The sequence below is a fragment of the Balaenoptera physalus genome (genome assembly GCF_965194825.1).
Source record: "Balaenoptera physalus genome assembly, chromosome: 16".
In the NCBI taxonomy this organism is placed as follows: domain Eukaryota; kingdom Metazoa; phylum Chordata; class Mammalia; order Artiodactyla; family Balaenopteridae; genus Balaenoptera; species Balaenoptera physalus.
In genome coordinates, this window is record NC_138898.1 from 92,631,921 (window position 1) to 92,656,822 (window position 24,902).

Consider the following 24,902-nt stretch of genomic DNA (forward strand, 5'->3'; position numbering starts at 1 on the left):
CTTTCCGTGAGCCCCAGGCTCCGACCTCTGCCTGGTGGGGGGGCGAGCCCTGTCAAATCTGAAGGCCAAGGGGGAGTGTAGGCCCCTCCCACCCCATCCACAGTCAGGACAGAGGGACAGGGCCTGCAGGCGGCCCCCAGGGAAGGAGATGCGGGTTAGCTGTGGGTTCAAGCCAGGTGATCAGCCAGACCCTGTGAACCCTTGGAATTCATATCCAAGATGCAGGGACTTGGCCATGAGTCCTGAAGACCCTGGGAGTTGGTGGTGGTGGGGGGAGCAGTTAGCTGCTCTGCTCTGGCAGGCTGGCAGGTGGTCGGTGGTCAGTAGAGTTTCTGTTTATGTCCCTACATGTTGTGTCCCCGCCCACAGCCTTCCAGTGGCCTGTGTCCCCCTAGAACAAATCCACATCCCTAACTTGGTATTAAGGCCTGTGTGACCTGCCCACTGCCGACCTGTCCCAGCTCATGCCCTCCTACCACCCCCTCTTGTTGGTCCTCGACAAACCAAGCCGGTTCCTGCCTCAGGGCCTTTGCACAGGATGCTGTGACCTCTGCCTAGAATGCTCCATCCTGATCTTCTCATCACTGGCTCCTTTTCTTTTTTTTTTTTTAATGAAATAGCTCTTTTTATTTATTTATTTTTAATTAAATAAAGCCCATTGTGGTGTGCGGGCTTCTCATTGCAGTGGCTTCTCTTGTTGCAGAGCACGGTCTCTAGGTGTGTGGGCTTCAGTAGTTGCGGTGTGTGGCCTCAGTAGTTGTGGCATGCAAGCTCTAGGGTGCGTGGGCTTCAGTAGTTGTGGTGCATGGGCTTAGTAGTTGTGGCTCGTAGGCTTAGCTGCTCCGGGGCATGTGGGATCTTCCTGGACCGGGGCTTGAACCCGTGTCCCCTGCATTGGCAGGCGGATTCTTAACCACTGCGCCACCAGGGAAGCCCCGCACTGGCTCCTTTTCAAACAGGCCTTCCTGACAACCCCAGATTCCTGACCTGGAAGAGTGTACACTTACTTGTCACTTGCTTAGTACTCCCTGAAGAGACTGTGTGTTCCGTGAGGGCATCGTGTTAGCACTGCTTCCCCGTGCCGTGCCCAGTGCCTGGCACAGAATATCTGTTGCGTGAACGAGTGAATATTTCCTCAAGTGGCCCTATGAGTTGGCTGTTACCCAGAGGAGGCAGCTGAGGCTCCGAGATGCTAAAGAGTTTGCTCAAGGTCATATGGCAGATGAAGCAACGGGGGGTGGGCAGAGCAGACCCCCAGCTCTGCTGGTCTCCAGGTCCTTCAGGGTTTCCAGGGCAGGACATGCCCCCACCCCGCCCCCTACACTCACACTCACCTGCTTAGCTCTACCCAGTAGATATGAACTCCGGGTGTCTAGACCAGCCTTGTCCAGTAGAAACGTCATTAAAGCCACATGCGGAATTTAAAATTTTCTAGTAAACACATTAAACAAAGGAAAAACACACGGGTGAAATTAATTGCAATCATACAGTTTACTGAACTCAATATGTCAAAATCTTATCATTTCAACAGGTAATTAATGGAAAAATTATTAACGAGAAATTTTACACTCTTCACTTTCATACCAAGTCCTGGAGGCTGCGTGTGTTTTACACGAACAACAGCACATCACAGCTCAGACCGGCCATGTTTCAAATGCCCAATGGCCTTGCGTGGCTAGTGGCTCCTGTCCTGGACAGTCCAGGTCTGGCCTCGGTTCCCGAAGCCCCCCCAGTGCCCCTTCCCGTAGGTCTTCATTCACAAAATAGCCACAAAACGATTGCGGGCTCGTATGCTATTTAAAACTTCATTGCTGTTTGTGTATTTAAAAAGGAAAATAAAAATATTTAATGGAGATTTAAAATCAACATTGAGAATGCCCTCCTGGGCTGCTGGCTGGCTCATCTCCCTTTCTGGGGAGGCTGGACTGGAAAGGCCTGATCCCGAGCCGGGGCCTGGGGCGGCCTGAGATGACGACTTAATTAACACCCGCCCGGCACTTTCAATCTTCAAGGAGAGGTGCCCACTCAGCTGAGGCTGCTCCTGGGTTAATTGCCCTGAACCAAGAAATCCTTGCCAGAGATAAAGGGAAATGTGCTGTTTCGTCATTACAAGTTGTTCTGAAATCTGCTCTGGCACCAGGCAGAGGCCTGGGTCTGGACTCCCAGCTGGCCCCCACCTGCACCACCCAGATGAAGGCAGCTGGGCGGCCGTGCCCTTGCCTCAGGGCACCAGGCCCTGCAGGGGTGCGCAAGGCTGCTGCCTTCCTGGGCAGGAGGCTCAATGGCGGGGGGCAGCCGTGCATGGTGAAGTTATCGGCCCCCACTTTTCAGATGAGAGAACAGACTCAAGGCAGTGCAGGGACAAACCACCCCAACAAGGCCAAGGTCAAGGGGCAGAGGGCAGCTAGAGCACCTTGGGACTGGGGATCAGGTGGACGTGGGCTCCAGTCCTGGCGCCTTCACTGCCAGGTGGCCACATCATCCTTCTTGCCTGCCTGAGAGATGCAGGACAAGCCGGCCTGAGGGTCCCCTCGGGAGCTCGTGCAGAGCAGCCAGGGCCCAGGGGCGACCGCCTGGGCCAGCGTTCTGCCGCTGTGGGCAAACGCCTGACATCCTGGTATCTGTCAAATGGGAGGTGGGGCAGCTCTCCACTCCTAGGGGTCACTCAGGGACCGAGGTGCCCAGTAGATATTAGTCATGACTCCCACTGTGAAAAAAATGATGAGAGCAATAATGGAGCGCCGGCTGGTGCCAGGTCCCAGGCAGGCACTGCACGGGGCAGAGCGGGAGTGGGGTGAGGGGGGCTGTAGGGTGAAATGCTGGCTGCGCACCACCAAGTGCTGGGCTGGCTGACAGGTCCTTAATGAAGCCCCCCCCCCACCACCTCTGAGGAACGGCCAAGGCCCTTCCCTCTCCTCCCAGGGTGCGGGGGCCATGGGCGGTGCCCGAGGGAACCCAGCGAGGGGCAGACGGCCAGACAGTCACCCCAGCTGCGCCGGGAGCCCCCCTCTGCGCCTATTCGGAGCACCTGACTCACCTTAATTATAGGTCCGCGGCACGTCGGGGCGCGCCGGGGACGCCCGAGATAGCCCGGAAGCACCGGCTCCGGGGGCGACCGGACATCCCGGGCAGCCAGGTGCGCCTTCACCGCCCACCAGCACCTCCCCCCGCCACCCGCGGAGCTCCCCGCAGCGCCCCCTTCTTCCGCCAGGGGCCCTCTGGCTGGCCTGGGGGCGCCCGCTGCCTGCCCGGGTCACGTGTCCGGGTCTGGGGTCCGAATTGTGTGTGTGTGGCGGCGGGGGGTGGGTGGTGGGCACGCGGGGCGGGGAACTGGTCGGGGGTCCGAGCCGGCCTCCCGCCCTGGGCGGGGATGCCCCGCGGAGCCCGGAGCGCCGCGCCCACGCGCTCAGCACCGCCGCCCACGCCTCCTCCGACTCCGATGTATATTTAGCCTCTTTATCAAATGTTTGCAGTGAACCGTGTGAACCGAAGTGAAACTCGATTCCCGGACAGAAAGGAGCATGTGACCACGCCTGAGCTGCAGGGATCGCCGACAGGGGCAGGTGCTGGAGCCCCCACGCGCCCGGCCTCCGGAGTGAGGCCCCCTCTCCCGCCGAGCATCCGAAACCGCCTTCCCACTTAGCCCCCTTCTCCAGAGATGAGGACGCCAGAGTGTGAAACGGGGAGGGGTGTCGGGGAGAGGTGGCAGGGCCAGGGAGTCCACGCGTGCGTGGGTTCTCATCCAAGTTGGTGACCTCTTGGTCAAGACAGTCCAAGGTCTAGGAGACAGCTTCTAGGGATCTATTTCTGCCAGTTTCTTCCGAGGATCCGGGGGGAGGGTGGGGCGGGCTGGGTTGGGGGTCCCTGTCCCACCCCAGGGCAGGCCTTGGTGCGCCAACGCGCGTCGTGCCCCGAGTCTCCCCCCAAAGCGGCTGTCGCGCGGCTGCACAAGTTTGTGCCACCCTCGCGCAGCCGCTGTTGTCGTGGTCGCTATGACGACGCGCCGCGGTTTTATTTTTAATAGCGGCCAGCGATTAGAAGGATGCCGGCGCCGCCCCCCCGCAGATCTCCAGTCCCGGTGGTGGATGCACCCAGGCCTGCCCCGCTCCCCGCCTAGCTTTGGCTGGAGCTCCCGGAGAAGGCGGCCCCCCTTTCCGCGTTCCCAGATCTCCTCTCCTCCGCCCCAAACTCGAACTGAGAGCCCCTGAATTGCTAGGCCGGGATGGGCACAGAGGGAATCACCCATCGAGGTTTGCTCAAAGGTGGCGGGACACCCAGGAACCAGCGAGCCTCTGTACAGAGGTTAGAGCAGGAAGGGCCCCTGCCCCCGCCCCCCCTGCAATACAAGGTGACCTTTCCTCTTTCATTCCCACACCCACTATCAAACCGAGTTCTTTCACCCCAAAGAAGTGTCCTCGGGTCCCCTCTGCCTGCGAGGAATCCGAGGCTCAGCCGGACGTGATGCAGTCAACAATCAGGATGAGTAAGCCACGGAGGGCTCCGCTCGGGGTGCAGCCTGTCCTGGCAGTGTGCTTTTGGCGGCCTTCCAGAAACCGTCCAGTGGTCTCCCTCCGAAGCCGTGGAGGTCCACCTGGTTGGACAGGGGCTGGCTCTAACGTGCTTTTAAACGGTTCCAAGGTTTCCCTAGTTCTGCCTCGGTCATCCTTCATCCTGACCCCTGAAAGCGCGCTTGACGGGGGAGGTCGCAGGTGGGGCTACGGTAGACGAGACAGGTGCGTTGGGGGGGCTGCAGGTGTGTGGAGGCCAGTGGAAGAGCGCTGGTAGCCCCGGCCCACTGGGAATCGCAGGAGGGGCCCACCCCTCCCCCCAGGAATCTGGGGGAAGGCGAGCGCCCCCCAAGCACCCACTGGACTCCGCCTTTGAAATGCCAGAGCCGGCCGAGCCGAGGATGAAAGACCGCCTGCGGGGCTGCGCCTTTACTGCCTTTGGCGGGAGGGCGGCCGCGGCGGGCCAGGGCCTAATCCACAGGATGGGGGCGTGGGGGTGGAGGGCTGGGGTGGGCGGAATTCTCCGTCGGCCACCCACCGCTCGGCAGTCTCCTAGCCTCTAACGGCCTCGCCGTCTAGGTTCGGGGTCGCTTGGCCCGTCACCCCTCGAGCCCTGATGCCGGGGCTCGTCCGCCCCCTCGAGGGACCCGCCGCCGGGGTGCGATCCCGCCAGGTCTAGGCAGGCGGAATCTACCCAGCCCGGCGCATCGCCCTTTGGTGGCGGGGGAGCCGTCCGGCCCAGTTCAGGCCTCGGCCTCCCTCGCGTCTCTCCCCCGCATCGCTCTGTGCGGCGCCGCGGCCGGAGGTGGCGCTCTGTGCGCCCAGCGGATACCGGCGCGGGAGGCTCAGACTCCTGGGTGCCTCATGAGCGGCTCTTTTCTTTTCCTTGTCTTCCAACCCCTCGAGTTCCCGGCTCAGGCCGCCGCCCGGCTTTCCACGAGGCCGCGGGGACTTGGAGGATGAGGGGTCCCAGGGTGGGGACGAGGCACGCTGCAGCCCCCTCCTCCGACCTGGGCGCTCTCCCCTCGCGGACTGTGGGTGGAGGTTCCTCAGTCAGACGCCCCAGGCATCGGATTCTGGGCGGGGGCGCGTGGCAGCCGCCAGGTGAGTGCCCCAGACGCGCCCCTAAACCCGCCCCACCTCTCACCAGAGACTCACTCCCCCTCCTTTTATGGAGAGGGGGAGGCAGGGGCCCATGATCCAAACCGTGGAAAGAGGCCGGAGCGCCGGGGCGGGGGGCGGGAGGCGGGGGCCGGCTCGCTTTTGCCCTTTTTGGCGTAGCAGTTCTGGGCGCTGCCCTCTGCCGCCGCTGGGGCCCGAGAGAGGCGAGCCGGCGACGGCGGCACTTCGGCGGCGGCCTCCTCCCCTCCCCGTCCGGTGCTGCAGGATTGCAGTTGGCACTGGAGGGTGGGCAAGCTCGAGGGAGGGGCGCGCGGGGAGCCCCGGCGGCTGTGCTCGGGGCCGGGAGCGGGGCCTTGATGGATTTTACTGCCTGCGTGAGCGCGTGTGTGTGCTCACTGCGGCGGCGGCGGCGGCGGCCGGGCCCTGCCCGGCCCGTGCGGCCCCCGCACGCTTCCGAGGTGCGGGTCCGGGGCCCGGAATCCGGGGGAGGCGAGGGGGAGGGGGCGGGGGAGGGGCGCAGCGGCGGCGGCGCTATAACCCCCTCCCCGCCGCCGGCCGGCTCCACACGCGCGCCCTGCGGAGCCCGCACAACTCCGGCGAGCCGGGCCTGCCCGCGCCTCCTCCTCCTCTCCTGCCGGCGGCGGCGGCGGCGGCGGCTCGGCCCTGCGCCCGCCCTCAGGCCCGCGCGGCGAGGCCCCGGGCGGGCGGCGGCTGCCAGGCGGAGCGGCCGCGGGCTCTGCCCGGCTCGGGCCGGCGGAGGGCGGAGCGCGGCGCCGGAGCCGAGGGCGCGCCGCGGAGGGGCGCACGCAGGCCGCCGGGCCGCGCCGTGCTGGGCCGCGCCGTGCCCGGCCGGGCGGCGGCGACTAGAGGAGGCCGGAGGCGAGCGCGGGGTCGGCGGCGGGCGCGCAGGGCCGCCCGCAGCCCGCAGGGAGAGCGCGAGCCCGCGCCGGGCCTGGCCGGGTGTCCAGACAGGTGATGGGTGGTGCGGCGGCAGCGGCTCCAGCCTCGCTCCGGGGTCCCTTTCGGGGCTGACGCCCGCAAATATGCAGAATTACCGGCCTGGTCGCTCCTAGAGCCAGCGCCGGGGAGCGAGCGCGGCGGCGGCCAGCACCGGGAACGCACCAAGGAAGAGGCCCAGCCCCCGCCCTCCGCCCCTTCCGTCCCCACCCCCTACCCGGCGGCCCAGGAGGCTCCCGGCGCGGCGGGCGCGGCGAGCGCGCACTCCCTGCTCCTCCTCCTCGGTGGCGCTGCCTGCCTCTCCGCACTCGCTGCTCGCGCCTGGCGCGCTCCGTCGGCTCCCTGCTCTCCGCGCCACCCTCCTCCGGGCCGCGCTCCCTGAGGGATGGTACTGAATTTCGCCGCCACAGGAGCCCGGCTGGAGCGCCCGCCCCGCGGCCTCGCCACCCCGCCGAGCCGCCAGCGCCTCGGGACGCGATGAGGACCTGGGCTTGTTTGCTGCTCCTCGGCTGCGGATACCTCGCCAGTGCCCTGGCCGAGGTGGGTGCCACCCCCGCGCCCCGTCCTCTCTCCGACTCCCCCCTGCGCACGCCCCCTGCGGCCGCTCGCGGGCCGAGGAGCCCAGGCTCTGGGGCTCTGCAGAGCGCATTTTGATTTCTGCTAGCGTGGTCGATTTTTAAATTTTCCCAACTGGGTTCTATTTTCTGCCATGCCTAAGTGTGTCTGGTGAGTTTCCAGCGTGTTGCGTCGCTCTGCCGTGGAGGGACGGAGTGGCGGCTGGGTGGACGAGTGGGGAGAAACTTCGGGGGGCGCGGGCTCCTCTCCGAGGAGGGAAACCCGGGGCGCGGCGGACAATGCAGCATCGGGGTGCGGGGAGCGCGGAAGGGGGTGTGTGTGTGAGCCAGCGGAGTCAGGGAAGGTAGAAGAGCCGCCGAGAAACAGGTAGGGGCGGTTGCGGCGGGAGCCCCCGGCAGGCAGGGTGGGCAACGCGGAGCCGCAGACCCGGGTCCCCGGTCCCCATGCCCGGAGGGGCGGCTGGGCCAGCGCAGTCCCGCTCGCCCTGGGCCTGCTTACAGGTGGCTGAGCGAGGCGAGCCGGGGCCGGGCCAGGCGCCCTCGCCCTCCCACCAGCCGCGTCCCCACCCCCAGCCCCCAATCTCGAATTCCGAATCCCCGGGAGCTCTGCTGTGATGAATGACTTTCTACACCCCGTCGTGGGAACTTAGTGCTTGAGACCCCCCAGCTACCTCCGACTCCCTTTAAAAATCAGGAAGGAGCGGGGTTGGCGGTGGGGGGGGGGTGCGGGGGGGGGAGGCCGAGTGGTGGGGGTGGTCTGGGCGGGGACCCGGAGCTGTGAGAGGTAGATGTTTAACCCTTAAGTTCCCTGGCAGCCCCTCCCAGCCGCGGCTGGATTTGGGGCGTCTTAGTCGGCGCTAGGGCCGCGGCTGGGCCGGAGCCCGGGGTGGGGCGAGTGTGTGAGTGTGTGTGCGTGCGCGTGTTTGCAGACGAGAGACCCTCTCCCCCGCAGGTTCGGCCCGGGATTCTGGGTGTGAAATTTAAGCCCCAGGGTAGATTAAAGTGTTAGGGCTGCCGTGACTTTCGTCGCCCATCCGTGACGCATTTCAACTTGATCTTCCTAGATGTTGATTTCACTGTTAGATCAGCAACTCCCTGGGCCCCTCTCTGCCCCAGACCTCTTGTAACCGACACCCCGGGGCGGAGGGGCCGAGTGTTTTTTTTTTTTTTTTTTTTTTTAATTTAATGGTGGGAAGCGCTTTCTTTTTGCAAAGGGCAGACATGGCTGGGGACGGAGAAATGGGGGTCTCACCCAGCCCCACCCCGGCCTCAGGCTCCAGGGCCCGGGCTGGGGGTCGGGCGGCCTGCGTGCGAGGCGCCCGCGCGCGCTGGGGCGGGGCAACCTCGGGCCGGGGACCAGGCGCTCTGGGCGGCCCGGGGCGCTGACCGTGTTGCTCTGCTTGCAGGAAGCCGAGATCCCCCGCGAGGTCATTGAGAGGCTGGCGTACAGTCAGATACACAGCATCCGGGACCTCCAGCGGCTCCTGGAGATAGACTCCGTAGGTAAATCGCGCCCCTTCCCTCGGCGCGCGGGGAGGGCGCGGGCGGCGGGCAGGCGGGCAGGCGGTATGTGCGCCCCGCGCCGCCTCCCGCGTTCGGGCCGGGCCGGGCGCCGAGCAGGAGCGCACCGAAAGGTCAGAATCCAATCCCGGGCCATAAAAGCCCAGGCGGATGAGTCAGGAGTTTCTCTTCCAATCACCACTTTCTCTCCCGGCTGCGGCCGAGGGCTGCTTGCTCGCCCAGGGATTGTTTTTGCACTTAAGGAAAATGCCCAGTGTGTCACAGAAAGTTCAGCCGCATAGAGGGCGCCGGCGCCCCGGCCAGGTGTGCGGCCCGGGGCCTGCCCGAGGGAGCCGGCCCAGGCCCTGGGCGCCGGTCGGGCAGGCGTGCACCGGTGCCCCCCCGCCCCGGCAGGGCCCCTTTGTCATCGCTGCGAACTTGCCCCGCTCCTGACGTGGGGCTGGGCCTTTGTGGTTGTAGGAGGCCCGTGTCTTTCTGTTTTCATGAGCCAATAAAAAGGCGCGCCTTGGACACATCTGCTGTTTGGGGACTATTTTGGGGCTCCCCCTCAGGCTCTGGAGCTGAGCCACTTTAGAAGACAGTTTCTTCCACAAGAGGACCCTGAAGCTCTTTTGAATGTCAGTGGCAGGGTTGGACTGGCCCCAGGTGGGCAAAGGTGGTGAGGGACCCAGGTTGGCTGGGCGGGGAGCCTGATGATGTTGGGTGACTGCGCTTGGGTGTGGACCAGAGGAAGGCCCTTCCTACAGGACAGGGATTCTGGCCCACATTTTTGTGGCAGGAACTCCAATGTGAGTTAGCTAGGGAGATACTCATATCGGAAAACTTACTGTTGACTGGATAAAAAGAGGTCCCAAATGAACTTGTCAGATGGAGCAAGTAAAGTCAGTAGGAGTTGGTTGGAAGAATTTTACGTGAAATGAAGATTTTTCTCTCACTGCAAACTACTCTGAAAAAGGGGGGCGGCGGGGGAATTAAGTAAAATCACATGGTCTAGTCATTTGGAAATTTGTACCTAATTATGGTGGTGGAGAGGCCTGAACTATTTTCATTTCATGCCAAAACCATTTTCTAGCAAGGGCGATGGTTTCTGTAGTTTCTTGACCCAGGAAATCCTTTGGCTGATCCTTATCAGGAAGGGGGGTAGAATTTCACTTGGAGATCAGAGTTGGGCGGGGGGGGGGGGGGGGGGGATTTTGATCTGGTTCCTTGATGTGTAACCCTGGGGGAAAGGATTTGGCTGTGGTTAGCCGAGGAAAACACTTGCCTGCATTCTGCTGCTCCCTGATGGATTTGGGAAAGTGGGGAGACTGGCTCCCAGAGAGGTTTTTTTCTGGCTGGCAGAAGCGAGGCCTGGGAAAGGCTGGGCCTCCTTGCAGGACCAGCTTTGGTTTGCCGTTGGGAAATGGGCCATTCACTTTCTGCTGGGACCATTCTTATTCTGGTCTCCGCGGCCCCGCCTCTCCCCCAGCCCCCATCCATGAATGCTTTTAGCATTGCAGCTCTGGGGTCATGCTGATAGATAGCATTCCTGACCTGGGGGCTTCTGGGTCCACCGCCTCCTTGGAGGGTCCAAACAGAAAAACTAAGGGTGCACCAGCCGGTTCTCCAGGCTGGTTTCAAATTGCCCCCTTATAAAAGCCCCCGGGAGCCCGGCTCCCTCCTGCCCCAGGGGGTGGAGAGAGTGGATCGCCTCCCCCCGTCACCCCCCCCCCCACCCCGGTCAGAAGATCTGGGGTCTGAGAGTGGGACTCCTAGTGCCTGGGAAACTTTGGGGTGAGAACATTGGAGGGGCCCCAGGGTCTCCCTTGCTCAGCAGCCATGCCCCTCTGGGACCCTTTGTGATACAAACCCCAAAGTGGGTCTCCTTCATCCTGGTCAGTCCCCCTTTCACAGATATGGAAGCTCTGACCTGAGCTGTTTGCTTCTATAGCTTGTTTTACGGGGTTGAGGGGGGTGTCTTTTCCCCGATATCTGTTTCTATCCAACGTGAAGAGTAGAAATGGAGCTGGCTGCTAGGAAAGGTTGCAAACAGCTGTGGGGTCATTTCTTGGAGGATTAAGCTGCCCTGCAGGCCCAGGACTCCCCACCAGGTCCAGTCAGAGGCCGGTCTGGGATCAGTGAGGATGGGGCTGGGTGCGGAGGAGACCCGTTGTTCTGGGTGTCCTTATTCTTCTTTGTAACTCTAAAGGGGGCTCTTCCAGGCTGACGCCCAGGAAGCAGGAAAGAGGCTCCTTTAACAGAGTGGCTCCTCCCGAGTGGGCGGGGCTGTGTGATTGGCAGGTGGGGGCGTGGCCTCCTCCCAGTAGCCGGACCCTGTTCCCATTTTACAGGTGAGAAGCTGTGCTGGAGGCCCCGAGGCGGTGGATTCCTGTGCCAGCGCCTGCGAGTTGCAAGCGTGCACGAGGACCGGGCAGTTGGTTTTTCACGTGTGGCCTTTGGGTGGAGAGACCAGCATGTGGTCTTCGAATGGCCAGCAGCGTGAAGTTTGTGGCCTGTGTGCCGGGTGTGCTGAGAGCAGGCCATTCAGCAGAGCTGTGGCGGGAGCTGGGAGCTTTGTTCTCTGAGCAGCCTGGCCCGGCGCCCGTGGTCATTGAGTAACTGATACATAAATATCCCATCTCGGCTATTAACGCTCCTGCAGGACGGATGGCTGGAGGACGGCTCCCCATCCTTTGGACATGTGTGCATAACAGACAAAAGGGAAAACCGTTGATTAACTGTTCTGAGAGCAGTTTTAGGGCATGATTCACGCGTGGCCTTCTCTTGGGAGTCCCCACTAGTTGCATCTCGACCTGCGTAAATCAGAGGGCTGCCTCCGCGTCAGCGGGTCCGAGCTGCGTTTCCAGACCACCCATCTCGATGGGGCAGTGGATGAGCTTGTCTGACCGGGAGCTCTCTCTCTACTCCTGAGTGAGATCGAGTCCCTGGTTCAGGTTTCAGGACAGTTGACGGACTGGGAGGAGGCTGTGTCTTCTCTGCTTTTTTGGGGGCGAGAGGCCTGGGCGGAAGGCGGTCTGGGTCTGGCCACGGGCCCCTGGGGTCTCCTGCCGGCCGTCGGCCTTGCTCGTCCTTCCACGTCTCAGGCCTCAGTTTCCTCCGAGGTGAAGAAGTGGCAGCACCTACTGCACACAGGGTGCCGTGACATCCCAGGAGGCGGCTGTCGCCTGGCTAGAGTGAGGCGCGTGAGTGCAGCCCGGGTTGCTGCCGTTCCATTTTCTCTTAGAAGCTCAGGATGGACCAGCTGCTTCTGGGTTTGGCGATGGCAAGATGGCCACCACCAGGACATGACTCATAATGTCACTTTTTCATGAAAAAATGTTTCTTGTAACAGTTGGTTGATGGGAAATTCTTACTGCATGAGTAGTTCTGTTCTGATCTTATTTTGGGTCTCAAAAAAAATTAGTGGCAGTGGAACATTGAGTCATTTTGAGGGAAGAGCTGGGTTCTCCTGGACGCCGGCATTCAAGGCAGGCATGTCTTCTGCATTCCCAGCGCGTTTGCCCCGTTTGTGCTCCATTTCCGATGAGTGCAGGTTCCAGACTTGTGGGTGTGTGGACAGTCACCAAGGCCTAGGTGGGCCGGGCACCGAGGAGGGGGCCTCTGGTCTGAGCTGGTGGCCAGGACACCACTGGAGCTTCTTGGGGTGGGGGGGGTGGCAAGAGGGGGAATCTTTGTGCAGCTGCTGACTATTGGGGCATGCCTTCTCGGGACCTGTTGCCCCTGGGTATCTATGGGGGAGGCAGTGACGGAGGGGAGAAGTGGGAAGATCCCCCAGTGGGTCTGGAGGCCAGGGTGGGGAGGCCAAGTGTGACCCACTTCATCCAGGTGCAGGCGCTGTCCTTGGGCTGGGTCAGGCCAGATGGCAGGTGGCAGGACTGTGTCCCTTGCACCCCCTTTCTGGGGTCCCTGGGGACAGAGAGGGTGGTGGTGTGCATACCAAGGGGACTGTAGCCAGTCCGGGGGACTAGGCCCAGCTGTGACCTTGGCTCTGAGGCCGCTGCTCTGCAGGTCTTAGATACTTGGATGGCAAAGCACTTTGCTTCCTGAAAGCTGTGTCCCCCCGGCAGGCACCCAGACTCCTGACTCCCCGCTCCCGGTTCTCGTGTCCTCTTCCTTGCAGTGGGCTAAGTTCAGGGACTAGTGGGGTCTGGCTGAGGCCCAGTCTGGCCTTGCTTCCGACGCCCCTCGAAGGCCAGGATGCTCATCGAGGGTTGGTTTAAGTGAGGGCGGTGGGGGAGGGAGACACGTGCAGTGCACGAGTCGCGGCAGCAGCCTCTGCTGGTCCTCGGTCCAGCCCGCTGTCCAAGGTCCCCTGTCCAGCTGGGAGCAGCAGGCCTGTTGGCTCTGGTCTCCTGGGCAGGGAGGGCTGGCCTCGGGTGCCTCCCTACCTGGTTCAGCCCTCACCTGCGCTTCCTTGAGGAGGAGCCATGGGGCAGGCTGGCTGCAGCCCCTTCCCCACTGGCCTGCGGCTTCGGCTTCGGCTTCGTGGTGACGTGCAGCAGGGGCAACGTGTGTCGGGGACCTCGTGTCAGCTGCGTGGGGGTGGGTGGGACGTTGTTGGCAGTTGGGAGTCTCATCCTGTGCACATCTTGAAGCCCGCCTTGTGGGTGTGGAGGCACCCCGTCCGGTCTGGGGAGGGACGTGCGGCTGGACAGACCCTGTGTGCCCAGGTGTGGGCGGCTGGTCGCTATCTCCTGTTTCTACCTGCAGGGGCCGAGGAGCCTTTGGAGACCAGCCTGAGAGCCCACGGGGGCCATGGCGCCAAGCATGCGCCGGAGAAGCGGCCTGTGCCCATTCGGAGGAAAAGAAGCATCGGTGAGCCCCAGGACTGCTGGGGCGGTGAGGGGCTGCGGGAGGGGCTCTGGGGCCTGCCCTCTCCCCCATTCCCCCAACCGTGGCCTCGGGGGATCCGTCCCTCTTCTCTGTAAGACAAAGGCACAGCCCGCTCAGGGCCCCGCGCGCGCGTCCCTCCTCCCTGCCGCAGCCCGCCTGCTCACTGCTGCAGGCCTGGCCTGGGCCGAGAGTTTCCAGGAGGGGGGAGCCGTCATAAATTCCTGAAGTGCCCGGTCTTGTTGGGGCCTGCGCTGGAGACAGCCTCGCTGGAAGACGGGTCGTGTTTGATTTCCAGTTCGTAGCGTGGAGCACCCCGTGCCCCCAGCTGCGCCGCAGAGCAGTGGGTACAGCCGTGCTGGGCCTGGCGGGCCCTTCCCAGGGCCCCCAGCCCACTCAGGCCTGGCCCCCCGGCCCCCGCGCAGGGTTTGTTCCCTCTCGCAGAGCACCCCCGGGTCTGCCTGGTCCCTTTAGGAGTGACTAGCTGGTGGGGGTCTCCTGGGGCCCCAGGCTCAGCCTTGAGGGAAGATCTTGCCTCAGGGGCGCAGCTGGGGGGCGGGTGTGACCACCCACTCCCTTGCCACCTGGGGGTCCCGACTGCTGCCCATCCCCCGTGTGACCTTGGGCACGTGACTCCCTCTGTCCGAGCTTTATTTCTTCCAAGGATATGGATTTTATAGCTTGTACCTTTGGGCGTGGTGTGTGGGTAAGTGATCCCTAGCTGAGGCCAGCGGGCCCTCCCCAGGTGACATTTGCCGTTGTGAACATATATTCCCATCTCCAAGGCCAGGTGCTCTGGTAGGGCTGCAGGATCCTCGATGGAGGCCTGTCCTGCTCCAGATGAAGGGGGTGCCTGTGAGCAGAGCTCACAGGACTGAAGGTCCCTGTCCCTGGCTCCGCCTCTGGCCGTGCCTGGCTGGGCTCCCCAGGCCCCTCCTGCTGGTGGGCGCTGTGAGTGGAGCCCCTTCCCCCACTGGGTCGGCCAGACCCCAGCACCCAGCCCTCTTGATTTGGTGGCTTGTCCCTAGAGGCCACTGAGGATGCACGTGCAGGAGGAGGGGGCCCTCAGGAGGCGGGGGCATCTGAGAGACCGCCCCCCCGACCCCCCTGCCCCCTGGCACTGGGGTGAAGGCGGTCGTCCCTGCTGGCTGCAGGGGTTGTGTGAGCCCCCGGGGTGTTGGGGGATTTCCAGCCCTCCGCCCCCAGGGTGGGCTCCCCGCAGCCCCCTTCCCCGGGGTCTCCCCTCCCGGCCCTCAAGCCCCTGCTCATCTTTGGGCCAGTCGGGTGCGCCCGTTGGGGGCTGGGGTCCTTCTGCCTCTGCTGGACCGGGGGCTGTGTGACAGGTCCTGTTGGAGAAAGCTGTGGCCCATGGCGGTGCTCCTGCCTGGGCCCCTGGGAGCTGCTGCAGCCCTGGGGCTTCCAGAACATTCACCGGGCTCTTGCCTCTGCAGAGGAAGCCATCCCCGCGGTCTGCAAGACCAGGACGGTCATTTACGAGATACCTCGGAGCCAGGTGGACCCCACGTCTGCCAACTTTCTGATCTGGCCCCCGTGCGTGGAGGTGAAGCGCTGTACCGGCTGCTGCAACACCAGCAGCGTCAAGTGCCAGCCGTCCCGCGTCCACCACCGGAGTGTCAAGGTGAGCCCGCGTGTCCCCCGGCCCCGGGGCAGCCCCACCCAGCTGGGCGGCCAGGCGTGCTGGTGAGCTGGAGGACGCTCCCGTGTCTCTGACAGGCACACCGAGGCCGGGGGGCGGAGCCGGGGCTTGGGTCCTGGTCGGTCACGCGAAACAAGTTCGGATCTTGTGACGCAGTTGTTTGCCTCACTAACAGGTCTTGCGAGGTGCCCAGCCACTTAGCTGGGAGCTGCCTGACTTCTCCTCCAGGCCCTGGAGAGGTCTCGCGGGCACTTTAGTGGGGGCTGTGGTGCACGGCAAGGGGCTGGTGGTCCCCTCAGGGCCTCACCCTGCTGGAGACGGGCAGGGAGCGCTGGGGTGGCACCCGGTGTGGGGGGAGGCTGGGGGTCGGGGGGAGGCTGACTTCCTCTGCGGCTCAGGCCGAGGGGCCAGGCGCACTGCCTGCCGTGCTGGGCCTCCGTCCCCGTCTGAAATCTGGGAGGGTGCCCCCGTTCCACTGGACGTGCGTGTCAGTGGAGTGCTAGCCAGAAGGGTCCTTCTGGGGGTGCTGAGGTCCTGGGGGCCAGGCCCCTCCCCTGTTGCGGGTAGGTATACTCTTGCTCGGAGACCCACAGGCTCCATGGCTTGGGTTGGATGTCTTTGCCGCCCGCCTGGGGCCCCTGGGAGCCAGCACATGGCCAGTGCTTGCCATGAAGCCCTCTCCCAGGCAGGGGGCTGGCCGTGATGACCTCTAAGGGCAGCACCGGGGGCATGCAGAAAGGTCAGGCTCACATGACACGTCCAGGGGCTCCTCCGCTGAGTCCTGGGGGAAAATTCTGCTTCCTTGGGTCACTGGGCAGCCCGATTGGGGTCTGGCTTTTGGCCCGATGGCTGGAAGCCTGTCTCGGCCTTGGCTTGCTCCCCTCTGGCTGCACTTGCCTCTTCTGTGGAATGGGTCTGAGGCACTGGGACTCAGTCTCTGGGACTGTGAAATGGGGGCAGCTGGCCTTGCTATTTGGAGGCAAGGTTCCCTGCTTCTGGGTGTCAGTCTTTCTGTTTTCAAAAGGGCAGCGTTGGAGGGAGGCTTCTAGGCTGTCTCCTGGCTTCTCCGAAGTGTGGCTGAGGCTGGAGAGTTCTGGGGGGGGTCCCTGTCTAGAGGAGGGGCTGCCCCCCCACCCCGGAAGCTGGCTCTGGGCGGGTCATGATCCCGTGTGACCCTGGGGGCGTGGACTCGGCACCTTCCACGTGGAGCAGCCCCGCCCCCTCTCAGCTGGGCCTACGGTGGCGGGGGGTCAATTTTTCCCGGAATGAGGCCTTCGGTTGTGGGGTGCAGTAGAATTCATTTCTCCGCCGGGAATTATTTCAGATCCCCTGTGAGTCAGTGAGTCCAGGCCTGTCGAGTCGGCCGCTGGCCCCCGAGTGAGGTGCGGGGTTAAGGACCCTGTAGCTGGCACGTGAGAAGCACTTTAGACTTGTAACTGGGGCTTGACTTGACCTTGGGGACTTGTCCTCTGCGTGCTTTGGGTGTGGAGTAAGCAAATTCCACGGCCTGCTGCCCCATGGTCTCAGGCGGACGCTCCCCTTGGGGCCGAGTTGCCCCTGGAGTGCTTGCCTGGGGCGCCGGCTTCCGCCTCAGGGCTCCAGACTCGGGCGGTAGGGCCCCCAGCCCACCACTGCATCCCTGCTTTCCCCGCTGCTGCCTCTTCCTCAGTTAAAGGAGGAAACTGGGGTCTAACCGCCCTGCCTGTGGGGTCTCTGCTGCCAGCCCGGCCAGCCTGCCTCTGCTTCCTTGGGTCTGGGGGTCGTCGCCTGTGGCGTGTTGGAGGGGTCTTGTGAGCCCCAGAAGCTGGGTAACTGAGGTCTTTCTCTCTTGGGCATGGGGGTGGGGTGCCCAAGATTAGATTGTCCTGCAGGTGGGCTCTGGGGCCTGTCCTTAGGGCATGAGACAGGGGCTTGGAGGCACAGGGGAGCGGGAATGGAGTGGGGGGTCTCTGCTCGTGGGCTCCAGCCTTTGGGGATCCCCCACTGCTCCCACTCCTGCTTCCCGTGGTGTGAGGACCAGGGCGTGTCCGGTCCTGGGATGGGCGTTAACCCCGCCTCTCTGCCCTGGTCCGCGCTGAGGGCGGGTGGGTGTGCAGAGCTCCTTGGGCATCCTGGCGGCACGGCGGGTGAGGATGGGTGGTCCCTCTCTGCTTGGGCACAGGCCCGACTGGCTTGGGGCGGGTGGGGCAGCCAGCCCGGGGCTTCCCCGCGGGCCCCCGTCTGCCCAGGGGGCCCAGTCCTGCAGCCAAGGGCCGGGCGGCCTGGCTCCACGTCCGGGGCCTTGCCCTCCTCAGACCCGGCCCCCTTCCTCCGTCTCCCTCTTCAGGCAAGGCGTCCCCTCCCTGCCTACCCATCCAAAGGTTGGCAGGAAAACATCCGGCCCCAGACACTGGGGGTTCTGGCAGAGAGGAGACAGAGGTCAGTGGGAACAGGAGGCCCATTGTGGAGGCTGGCCTGGCCCCCCAGCCTGGCCAGGAACCGTTCCTGTTCCATTCGGGGTTGAGGCCGAGCAGGGAGGGGGCCCCTGGGAACCCCAGGCTGGATGTGGTGTGATGGCTGCTGGGGGTCGGTAGGGACGACGCGCTCCTGGTCGTTCACGGACGGAGGCGCCCCTTGCTGAAGGGAGATAACGGTGAGGCCGGGAGTGGTTGCCCTCCTGAGGCCCAGGTGGCCGAACCGTGCCAAGGTGTCCTCGGCTGAAGGCAGCCCCCAGGCCCTGGGTCAGGACATGCTGGGGTCGATGGCCCGCCCCCCAGCTCCCCATCATGACCTCCATGAGGCTTTTTGTGCCCACAGCTCACTGGCGACCTTGGACCTCGAGGGCCTGCCCTCGGGGTGGCATCTGGAGCGGGCCCCGGCACCCCTGCAGACCCTCCAGCGTTGCCAGGTGGGCAGGGGTCCCGGGGGTCGACTTCCCTGCCTTCTGCTCAGCATGATCAGCGCTTGGTGTCTGCCCCACAGTGCGGACCCCGGCATGGGCTGGCAGTGGGGTCAGGGCGAAGGAGCAGCTCTGAGTAGCCATGTCCCCACCTACGGGCGAGCCTCCAGACCCTCACACGTTGGAAGTTTGGGGCTGCATTTGGTTTCAGGGCAGCCCGTGGGCCAGGCCTCCAGAAGCTTGGGCCCAGCTCTGTGGTCATGTCCAGGGTGGTTGTCTGCAGCTCTGCTTTGCTAGACCTCAGGCTTCTGGAAGGTGGGTCTGGCATGTCCACCTGGGATGTCCAGTATGGGCCTCTGCACCCAGTATTGGACTGGGGGGTTGCTTTGGGTGGGAGGTTCCAGCTGGGGCCCCATTAGCCATTGCTGTTTGGGGAGCTAGTTTGGGGCTTTGGGGAGAAAGCAGTGGCAGTGGCAGTGAGTCTCAAGTAAAGGGCTCCTGAGTCCCTCCCCTCTGGTGGGTAGGGATGCCCTATGCTTGCCTGAGGTTGGGGGGGGGCCCTAACGGGTCAGGGAGGCCAGCACCTCAGAAGGTGGACATGCCTCTGGGGCCCTGCCCATCGGCCTCAGGCCCTGGAGCTGGTCGCTTTCTCTGTGCCACTGTGACCCCCTAAGCCGGGCCTGGAGAAAGATCACCTGCCTGTGAGCCAGGTCGAGGTCCGTCGGCCATGACCCCGACCCCAGGAGTCGGCCGTGGAGCCCTGGAGTCCTCACCTGATAGACTCAGGGTGTCCCCCGGCTAAGCGGTGAGCTCAGGGCCTCTGCCGGTTCCAAGTCCAGGCCTCCTTCCAGCGAAACAAGCCCTGTTCATGCTGCCTCAGTTTCCCCGTCTGTAAAACAAGCCGCTGCTGTGCCCTCTCAGGGTAGCTGTGAGTGTCGTAGGCCTGGCACGTGGGGTTCAGCAGATGCTGGTGTTTATTCTGGACGGCACTCTGATAATCTGGGGGGTCCCCTGCAGGACGTGGCTCTCCCTGGCCCTCCTGGGGGCGTCCTGCCTCATAGCAGCCCAGCTGCGGGGGCCGGTGAGCAGCAGGAACTCAAGGCCCTGCTTGGAAGGGTGACGGCATTGCTGGATGGTGTCTCCGGTGGGTCTGCTCTGGGAACACGCGGGTGGGGTGTTCATGACACAGCAGCTCCGTGGCGGGGAATCTGAATGTCGGGTTTTTCAGGTGCAGCCCAGGCTCCCAAGACAAACAGCGGGAAGGAGGGGAGGGATGTGGGGCCCCAATAGGCTCCAGTATGGGTCTGGGGGCCGAGGCAATGGGATGGGGTCCCAAGGATGTCAGCGTCTTGATCTGTGGCCTTGGCTATTGTGCAGGACGCTTTTGAGAATTTAATACTCACAGCGTGTTCTTGGGGGAAAAAAATGTAGCCATTTCCTGGCCAGACAGAGGTGCCAGACCGGCCTGGAATCCTTGCATACCCAGAAGCAGGTGCAACCATAAATTCCTGTTTGTTTTTCTTTGATAAGAAAAATAAGATTTTTCTCTAAAGACTTGAGCAGCTGGTGTCGTGTGTCCTTCACCAAGGGGCCCACGCGGGGCAGCGCGGCCGGACCGTGCACTGGTCCCATGGCCAGTCTGTCTGGTGGGTGGCAAGCCCGCCCCCCCTGCCTCGGGGCCTGGGTCCTCGTACCTGCCCCGCAGAGGAAACCAGGGGAGGTGCCCAGAAGGTGTAGCCAAGTGGCCACGCCGGGCCTGGACGGGCCTCCGGGCCAGCTCGTGTGTGGGGTGGGCGGCCTTGTCGCCAGGGTGCAAGGCCGACCCCACTGCGCGGGGGTCTCCCATCTTCTGGCCTCCAGGCTCTTTGTGAAGGACTGTCCCTGGGCTGGGGGCTTCTGCTCGTGGCCCGGGGTCCCGTTCACTTTGGCCAGCTCTGGACCACGAGCCAGGCTTCCCCAGGGCCTCCACGTGCCCAGGGTGAACGCTGGGTGGGCTCTGCTCCCTTCCTGCCTGTCTCCCCGGGAGAACAGCGAGGGGTGGAGTGGGTGTCCCTGAGGGCCGTCCCGGGAATTGGGACCCGGGCAAGGCTGCAGGGCTGGGCCCGGCCCCACGTCAGGTGGCCGAGGGGTTCTCGTCTGGAGTCTATGACGGGCCAGAATCCGCATCCAGACCGACAGCCTCCCTGTGAGCCCTCAGGAGGGAGGGTGACACCCGAGCCGCACACCACGAGCGGCGGCCCTGTTCCTCAGCCGCTGATAGTCAAGTACACGTTGTCCCAGACGTCCCTAAAACGTGGGCGCAGACACCTTCCTTCACCCAGAGCTCCCACCTTGAGTGCATCCCTTTGGGCCTTCTCCCGGCGTGTGTGAGCCCTTTAGGTTTATTTTAAGTTAAAATAGGACCAGGGACTTCCCTGGTGGTCCAGTAGCTAAGACTCTGTGCTCCCAATGCAGGGGGCCTGGGTTCGATCCCTGGTCAGGGAACTAGATCCCACATGCTGCAACTAAGAGTTCACATGCTGCAACTAAAAGATCCTGCATGCTGCAGCTAAGACGCAGGCGCAGCCAAATAAGTAAATAAATATTAAACAAAAAGTAGGACCAAACCACAAATGCTGCACCGAAGCTCATTGTTTTCTCCCCGATAGCCCTGCTTCTCCCACTGGGAGGAGGTCAGAGGTCAGAGGTCGGGCTGCTCGCACCCCGGGTGGGGCCCGGCACATCCCCCCTCCCAGGGCTGCGTGCCGCTTGTCCATAGCAGGCTGCTGTCTCGGCAGGTGGCCAAGGTGGAGTACGTCAGGAAGAAGCCAAAGTTAAAAGAGGTGCAGGTGCGGCTGGAGGAGCACTTGGAGTGCACGTGCACGAGCGCCAGCCCGAGCCCCGACCACCGGGAAGAGGAGGCGGGTAAGGGGCACCGTCCTGATGGTGCAGTGGAGGGTCCGGAGCCTGGCTTCTGCAGCCACGTCCGGTGGGCTCGGTGGGTGGGTAGGGCGGGGGAGGCGGGATCGGGGGCTGTAGCCAAGGCCCGTTTGCTAAGCTGCCCTCGTGGCCTGGGACCTGCTGGGGAGGGAGAGAGGTCTGGCCGCTGTGCGGGTCAAGTCAGCCGCCCAGCTGGTGGGGTGAGTGGGTGAGATGTGGCCGAGGAAGGGCCCTGTCCCCGGCGGGTGGTGGGCGCTGGCCACAGCGTTGCCAGTCAGGGTCCTGGCCTCCCCCGGGGCAGACTTTGCCCAGAGCAGCCCGGCGTTGTGACCGCCGTGTTGGGCCAGCTTGAGGGGACCAGGAAGTGTCTCCGTGCCAGCGCCATCGAGTTGTTTTACAGAAAGACAAACACCCCAGGTATTTACGGCTTCAGTTTCCACCCCACAGCCCTCCCTTAGGCCCTCTCACCCTCCCTGCCCTTCTGTCAACAGGAAGGCGTAGGGAGTCAGGTAAAAAACGGAAAAGAAAAAGGTTAAAACCCACCTAACGCGGTCAACCAGGTAGGAGCCGGCCGCCGGCCGTGCCGCAGTCCTGGGGCGGGAGGCGCAGCGACTGATCTCTCAGCGAATCACCCCGAAGGCGAGGACGCGCCCTGATTGGCCTTGATCCGTCCGCGAGCTTCTGCTGTCTGGCTGGGCTGCGGGTCTCCGCATTCCCGTCCCCAACCCCTCCCCTCCCGCTGCTCGGGACACCTGGCCCACGGCTCCCTCCTGCTCCGGGGCCCCTGCTCTGGCTTTGGTCCTTGTTGATTGGGGAGGCAAAGGCATCACACAAGCGGAGTGATCTGGGTTCCCTGAGCAGCAGTGGGGTAGCTCTGACTTTACTCGCTGGGATCACCTCGGACAGGTTACCCACCTCCTTTGGCAGATGAAAAAACTGAGGCTTAGAGGGATTACAGATGAGGATTGTTGAAGGCTGAGTAGATCCTGTCTGAAAATGCTTTGTAAACATATAGGGCTATTGGCTACTGTGTTGGCAGTTGTGTTTGGCTGCTAATAACATGCCAGAAACAAGGGTTGAGATAAGGTAGGGAGACCAGAGCATGTATGGCAGTCTCAAGGTTTCGTCAGGGACCCACTTCTTTCCACGACTGGTGGTGTCCATCCTCAGAGTTGCCTCATGGCCCGAGATGGCTGCCAAAGCTCCAGAAATCACGTTACACTCCAGGCCTGGAAGAAAGATTATGGTGGAGATAATGGTGAAAGGACCCAGTGACTTTTGCTTTGATCTCATTGGCCACCCCTCTGCTGTAAGGGGCCCTGGGAAAAGTGGTCTTTCAGAGGGGCTTCCCAGGAGAAAGTGGTTGTGGGCAACCATGGAGGAGGCAGTTTTAAGCCTTCCTGGTCCTTCGTGTTGGCCTGTCTGGCTCTGCGGAGCCTGGTCCTTGCTTCTGGGCATGTGGGAGCCCATGGCATCCAAAGCAAATAGTTGTGAGAGGAATTCTTGGAGACAGGTGCCCGGGAGCCCAGGCTCCAGCTGAGTGATGTGTGACTGCAGAACGCTGCCAGGTCGGGAGCTTCTGAGGCCCGCAGGTCACGTCCGTTCAGGAGGATCCTCTGGGGAGGAAAGGTCCACGTGGACAGATCTTGAAGCAGCCCCAAAACGACTGCTCAGCCTTGGCTTTTGGGTCCCCAGGCTGTGGTGCAGGGGCTGGTTTTACACCTGCCTGTGCTGCCAAGTTTATGACCACTGGGCTTAGCCTCCATGGGCCAGCTGATGACTGATACCCCAAAGGGAGGGGCAGGCGTCCCTGCCTCCCTGCTAGCATTCAGGCTGTGGGCATGTGGTGGTACAAGTGTTGGGATGAGGAACAGACAGGCGACGTAGGGTGGGGAAGAGCTGCTCTTAGCTCAGCTCAGTGTAGCTCTGCCTGGTCACAGAGACCCCTCTGTCTTGCTGGTGGCATCCATCCTCAGGGTTGCCTCATGGCCCAAGATGGCTGCAGGAGCTCCAGAAATCACATCAAGCTGTAGGCTGGAAGAAAGAAGAAGGTGAGGAGACAGGCATAAGAACCTTTCTGGGCCTCAGTTTTCCCTATCTGTACAATGGGAGAATGGGGTTTGCTATGAAGCTGTGTTCTGTGAGATCCCAAGAGCCTAGTCCCAATTCTGGTCAGGATGTTACAGAAAGGGTAATGAGGCATATTTGATTTGAAAAATTTAATGAAAGCTCTGAATCCTACGACTTGCCACGAGGCGTGTGTGTGTGTGTGTGTGTGCGTGCGTGTGTTTGCGTGCACACCCCGATTGGCTTAAATGTTTCACACAGTCGACGTCACGCAGCGGTGTGTGTGCTCGTGGCCTCTCAGCGTCTGTCTCTCCCCTCTGCCTGCAGATGTGAGGTGAGGATCAGCCAGCAGCCCTTTTCCGGGACACGGATGTACATGGCGTGTTACATTCCTGAACCTACTATGTACGGTGCTTATTGCCAGCGTGGTCTTTGTTCTCCTCCGTGAAAACTGTCTCCATGCACACTCTGGAGAACAAAGAGACAGTATACGTTGTTTATGTGACATCAAAGCAAGTATTGTAGCACTCGGTGAAACAATAAGAAGCTTCCTTGTCAAAAAAAAGAGAGCAAACAAAACTACGAAACATGACAAACAAAACTCACTCACAAAAATATCTAAACATTTGCCGGAATGGAGGGACGCCCCGAGGGATGGAAGTGACAGACGTCTCGGCAGACTGGATCTCTTTCCAGGGTGGTCACAGGTGCTTTGGCCAAGGACACAGAGCCTGCTTTCTGAAGGCTGCGATCGGATGCCGCCGGGCTCTGCAGGGGCACGCAGGAGCCAGGAATGTCTCGGAAACCACATCTCCTTGCTGTAGTGTTTAAGTCTATACAGAAACCTTCCTGAGAGCCTTAAGTGGATTTTTTTTTACACCATAAAGTGATTATTAAGCTTTCCTTTTTACTCTTTGCCTAGCTTTTTTTTTTTTCTTTTTCTTTTTTTTTTTTTAATTACCTCTTGGATGACATTTACACCGATAACACCAGGCTGCAGTAACAGTCAGGACGGTGGGACGGTACCTTTCCTAGCAGGATGCAAACAAATGAGATGTATTAAAATAAACATGGTATACCCACCTATGCATCATTTCCTAAATGTTTCTGGCTCTACGTGTTTCTTCCTTGCCCCATTTTACTCACTTTTTAATTTAAGCCATTTCGAGAGAACTGCGTGAACCAATCACATGCCGCCCCCGAGCCTCTTTCCCTGAGTCCCTCCCACCTGCTGCGGCCAGGCCTGGGGATGTGGCTTTCCGGAGTGGCTGCCCAGGGTTGCTCCCTGCTGCTGCCGCTGGTGTTTGGACAGAACCTAAACTCTTTATTTTTGGTAAGATGTTACGCTTTACGTGTATTCAACAGAAATTATGTGTGTGTGTTGTTTTTTTGATTTTGTCTTTTTGTAAAGGTGAAGTTTGTATTTTTGTCTAATATTACCAGTTTTATATACCTGAGAGCCTGCCATGTTTTTTTTTGAACCAAAAGGAAAAAAACAAACCCACTAACAGAATGCATACATGTGACAAGCGTTTGTGGCCACGTTTTTCTAGTTGCGTAGCCGAGTCCATGCCCTGTCTGTCACGTGGCCCGTGGCCCGGGTGCTGGAGCTCCTGGGTGATGACTGGGAGATGACAGCGTCCTGGGCTGGCCCGTGATCCCAGGCCTGCCCTTGGGATTCCAGAACCTACGGGAACCGGCCAAAGGAGCTGTCCTGCTGGCGCACGTGGCCTCGCGGAGACGGAGCCGTGCATCCCCTCAGACGCCAAGTGGACTAGGAAGAATTGATCCCACAGAGTGTGTTGACTGTGGTGTCTGTGCGTGGGCCAGTGGACATGGCCAGCCTTACGTCGCCCACGGCCTACTGC

General features: G+C 62.1%; 1 protein-coding gene and 1 long non-coding RNA gene across 16 annotated transcripts; one reads left to right on the plus strand and one right to left on the minus strand.

Annotated features, from left to right (window-relative positions):
- Positions 1-1,472: 1,472 nt before the first annotated feature.
- LOC309646070 lies at positions 1,473-3,562 on the minus strand. The gene is made up of 2 exons (XR_014255187.1): positions 3,038-3,562; positions 1,473-2,707 (listed from the first exon to the last, which is right to left on the minus strand). It is a non-coding gene; the product is annotated as an uncharacterized lncRNA (long non-coding RNA).
- Positions 3,563-5,195: 1,633 nt separating this feature from the next.
- PDGFA (platelet derived growth factor subunit A) lies at positions 5,196-24,136 on the plus strand. 15 transcript variants are annotated; one of them, XR_014255185.1, is made up of 9 exons: positions 5,785-5,915; positions 6,998-7,127; positions 8,569-8,665; positions 13,394-13,498; positions 14,965-15,152; positions 20,826-20,952; positions 21,459-21,527; positions 22,944-23,018; positions 23,362-24,136. XR_014255185.1 is itself a non-coding variant. In XM_082432053.1 (8 exons), exons 2-8 carry the CDS (start codon positions 7,065-7,067, stop codon positions 23,370-23,372), a joined length of 666 nt encoding a protein of 221 aa, XP_082288179.1. In that variant the 5' UTR covers positions 5,196-5,612; positions 6,998-7,064; the 3' UTR covers positions 23,373-24,136. The 15 variants fall into 15 exon arrangements, 8 of the variants coding, with proteins under 8 accessions (XP_082288179.1, XP_082288176.1, XP_082288182.1 ...); XM_082432053.1 differs by lacking the exons at positions 5,785-5,915; positions 21,459-21,527 and adding an exon at positions 5,196-5,612; XM_082432050.1 differs by lacking the exon at positions 21,459-21,527 and having other exon boundaries at positions 5,783-5,915.
- Positions 24,137-24,902: the final 766 nt, after the last annotated feature.

What these genes read in the sequence shown, in the direction of transcription:
- PDGFA (XM_082432053.1), top strand. Translation starts at nt 7,065, where the DNA reads ATGAGGACCTGGGCTTGTTTGCTGCTCCTCGGCTGCGGATACCTCGCC. An exon ending in TCGCCAGTGCCCTGGCCGAG is followed by an intron (nt 7,128 to 8,568) that starts GTGGGTGCCACC and finishes CTCTGCTTGCAG; the next exon opens with GAAGCCGAGATCCCCCGCGA. An exon ending in CCTGGAGATAGACTCCGTAG is followed by an intron (nt 8,666 to 13,393) that starts GTAAATCGCGCC and finishes TTCTACCTGCAG; the next exon opens with GGGCCGAGGAGCCTTTGGAG.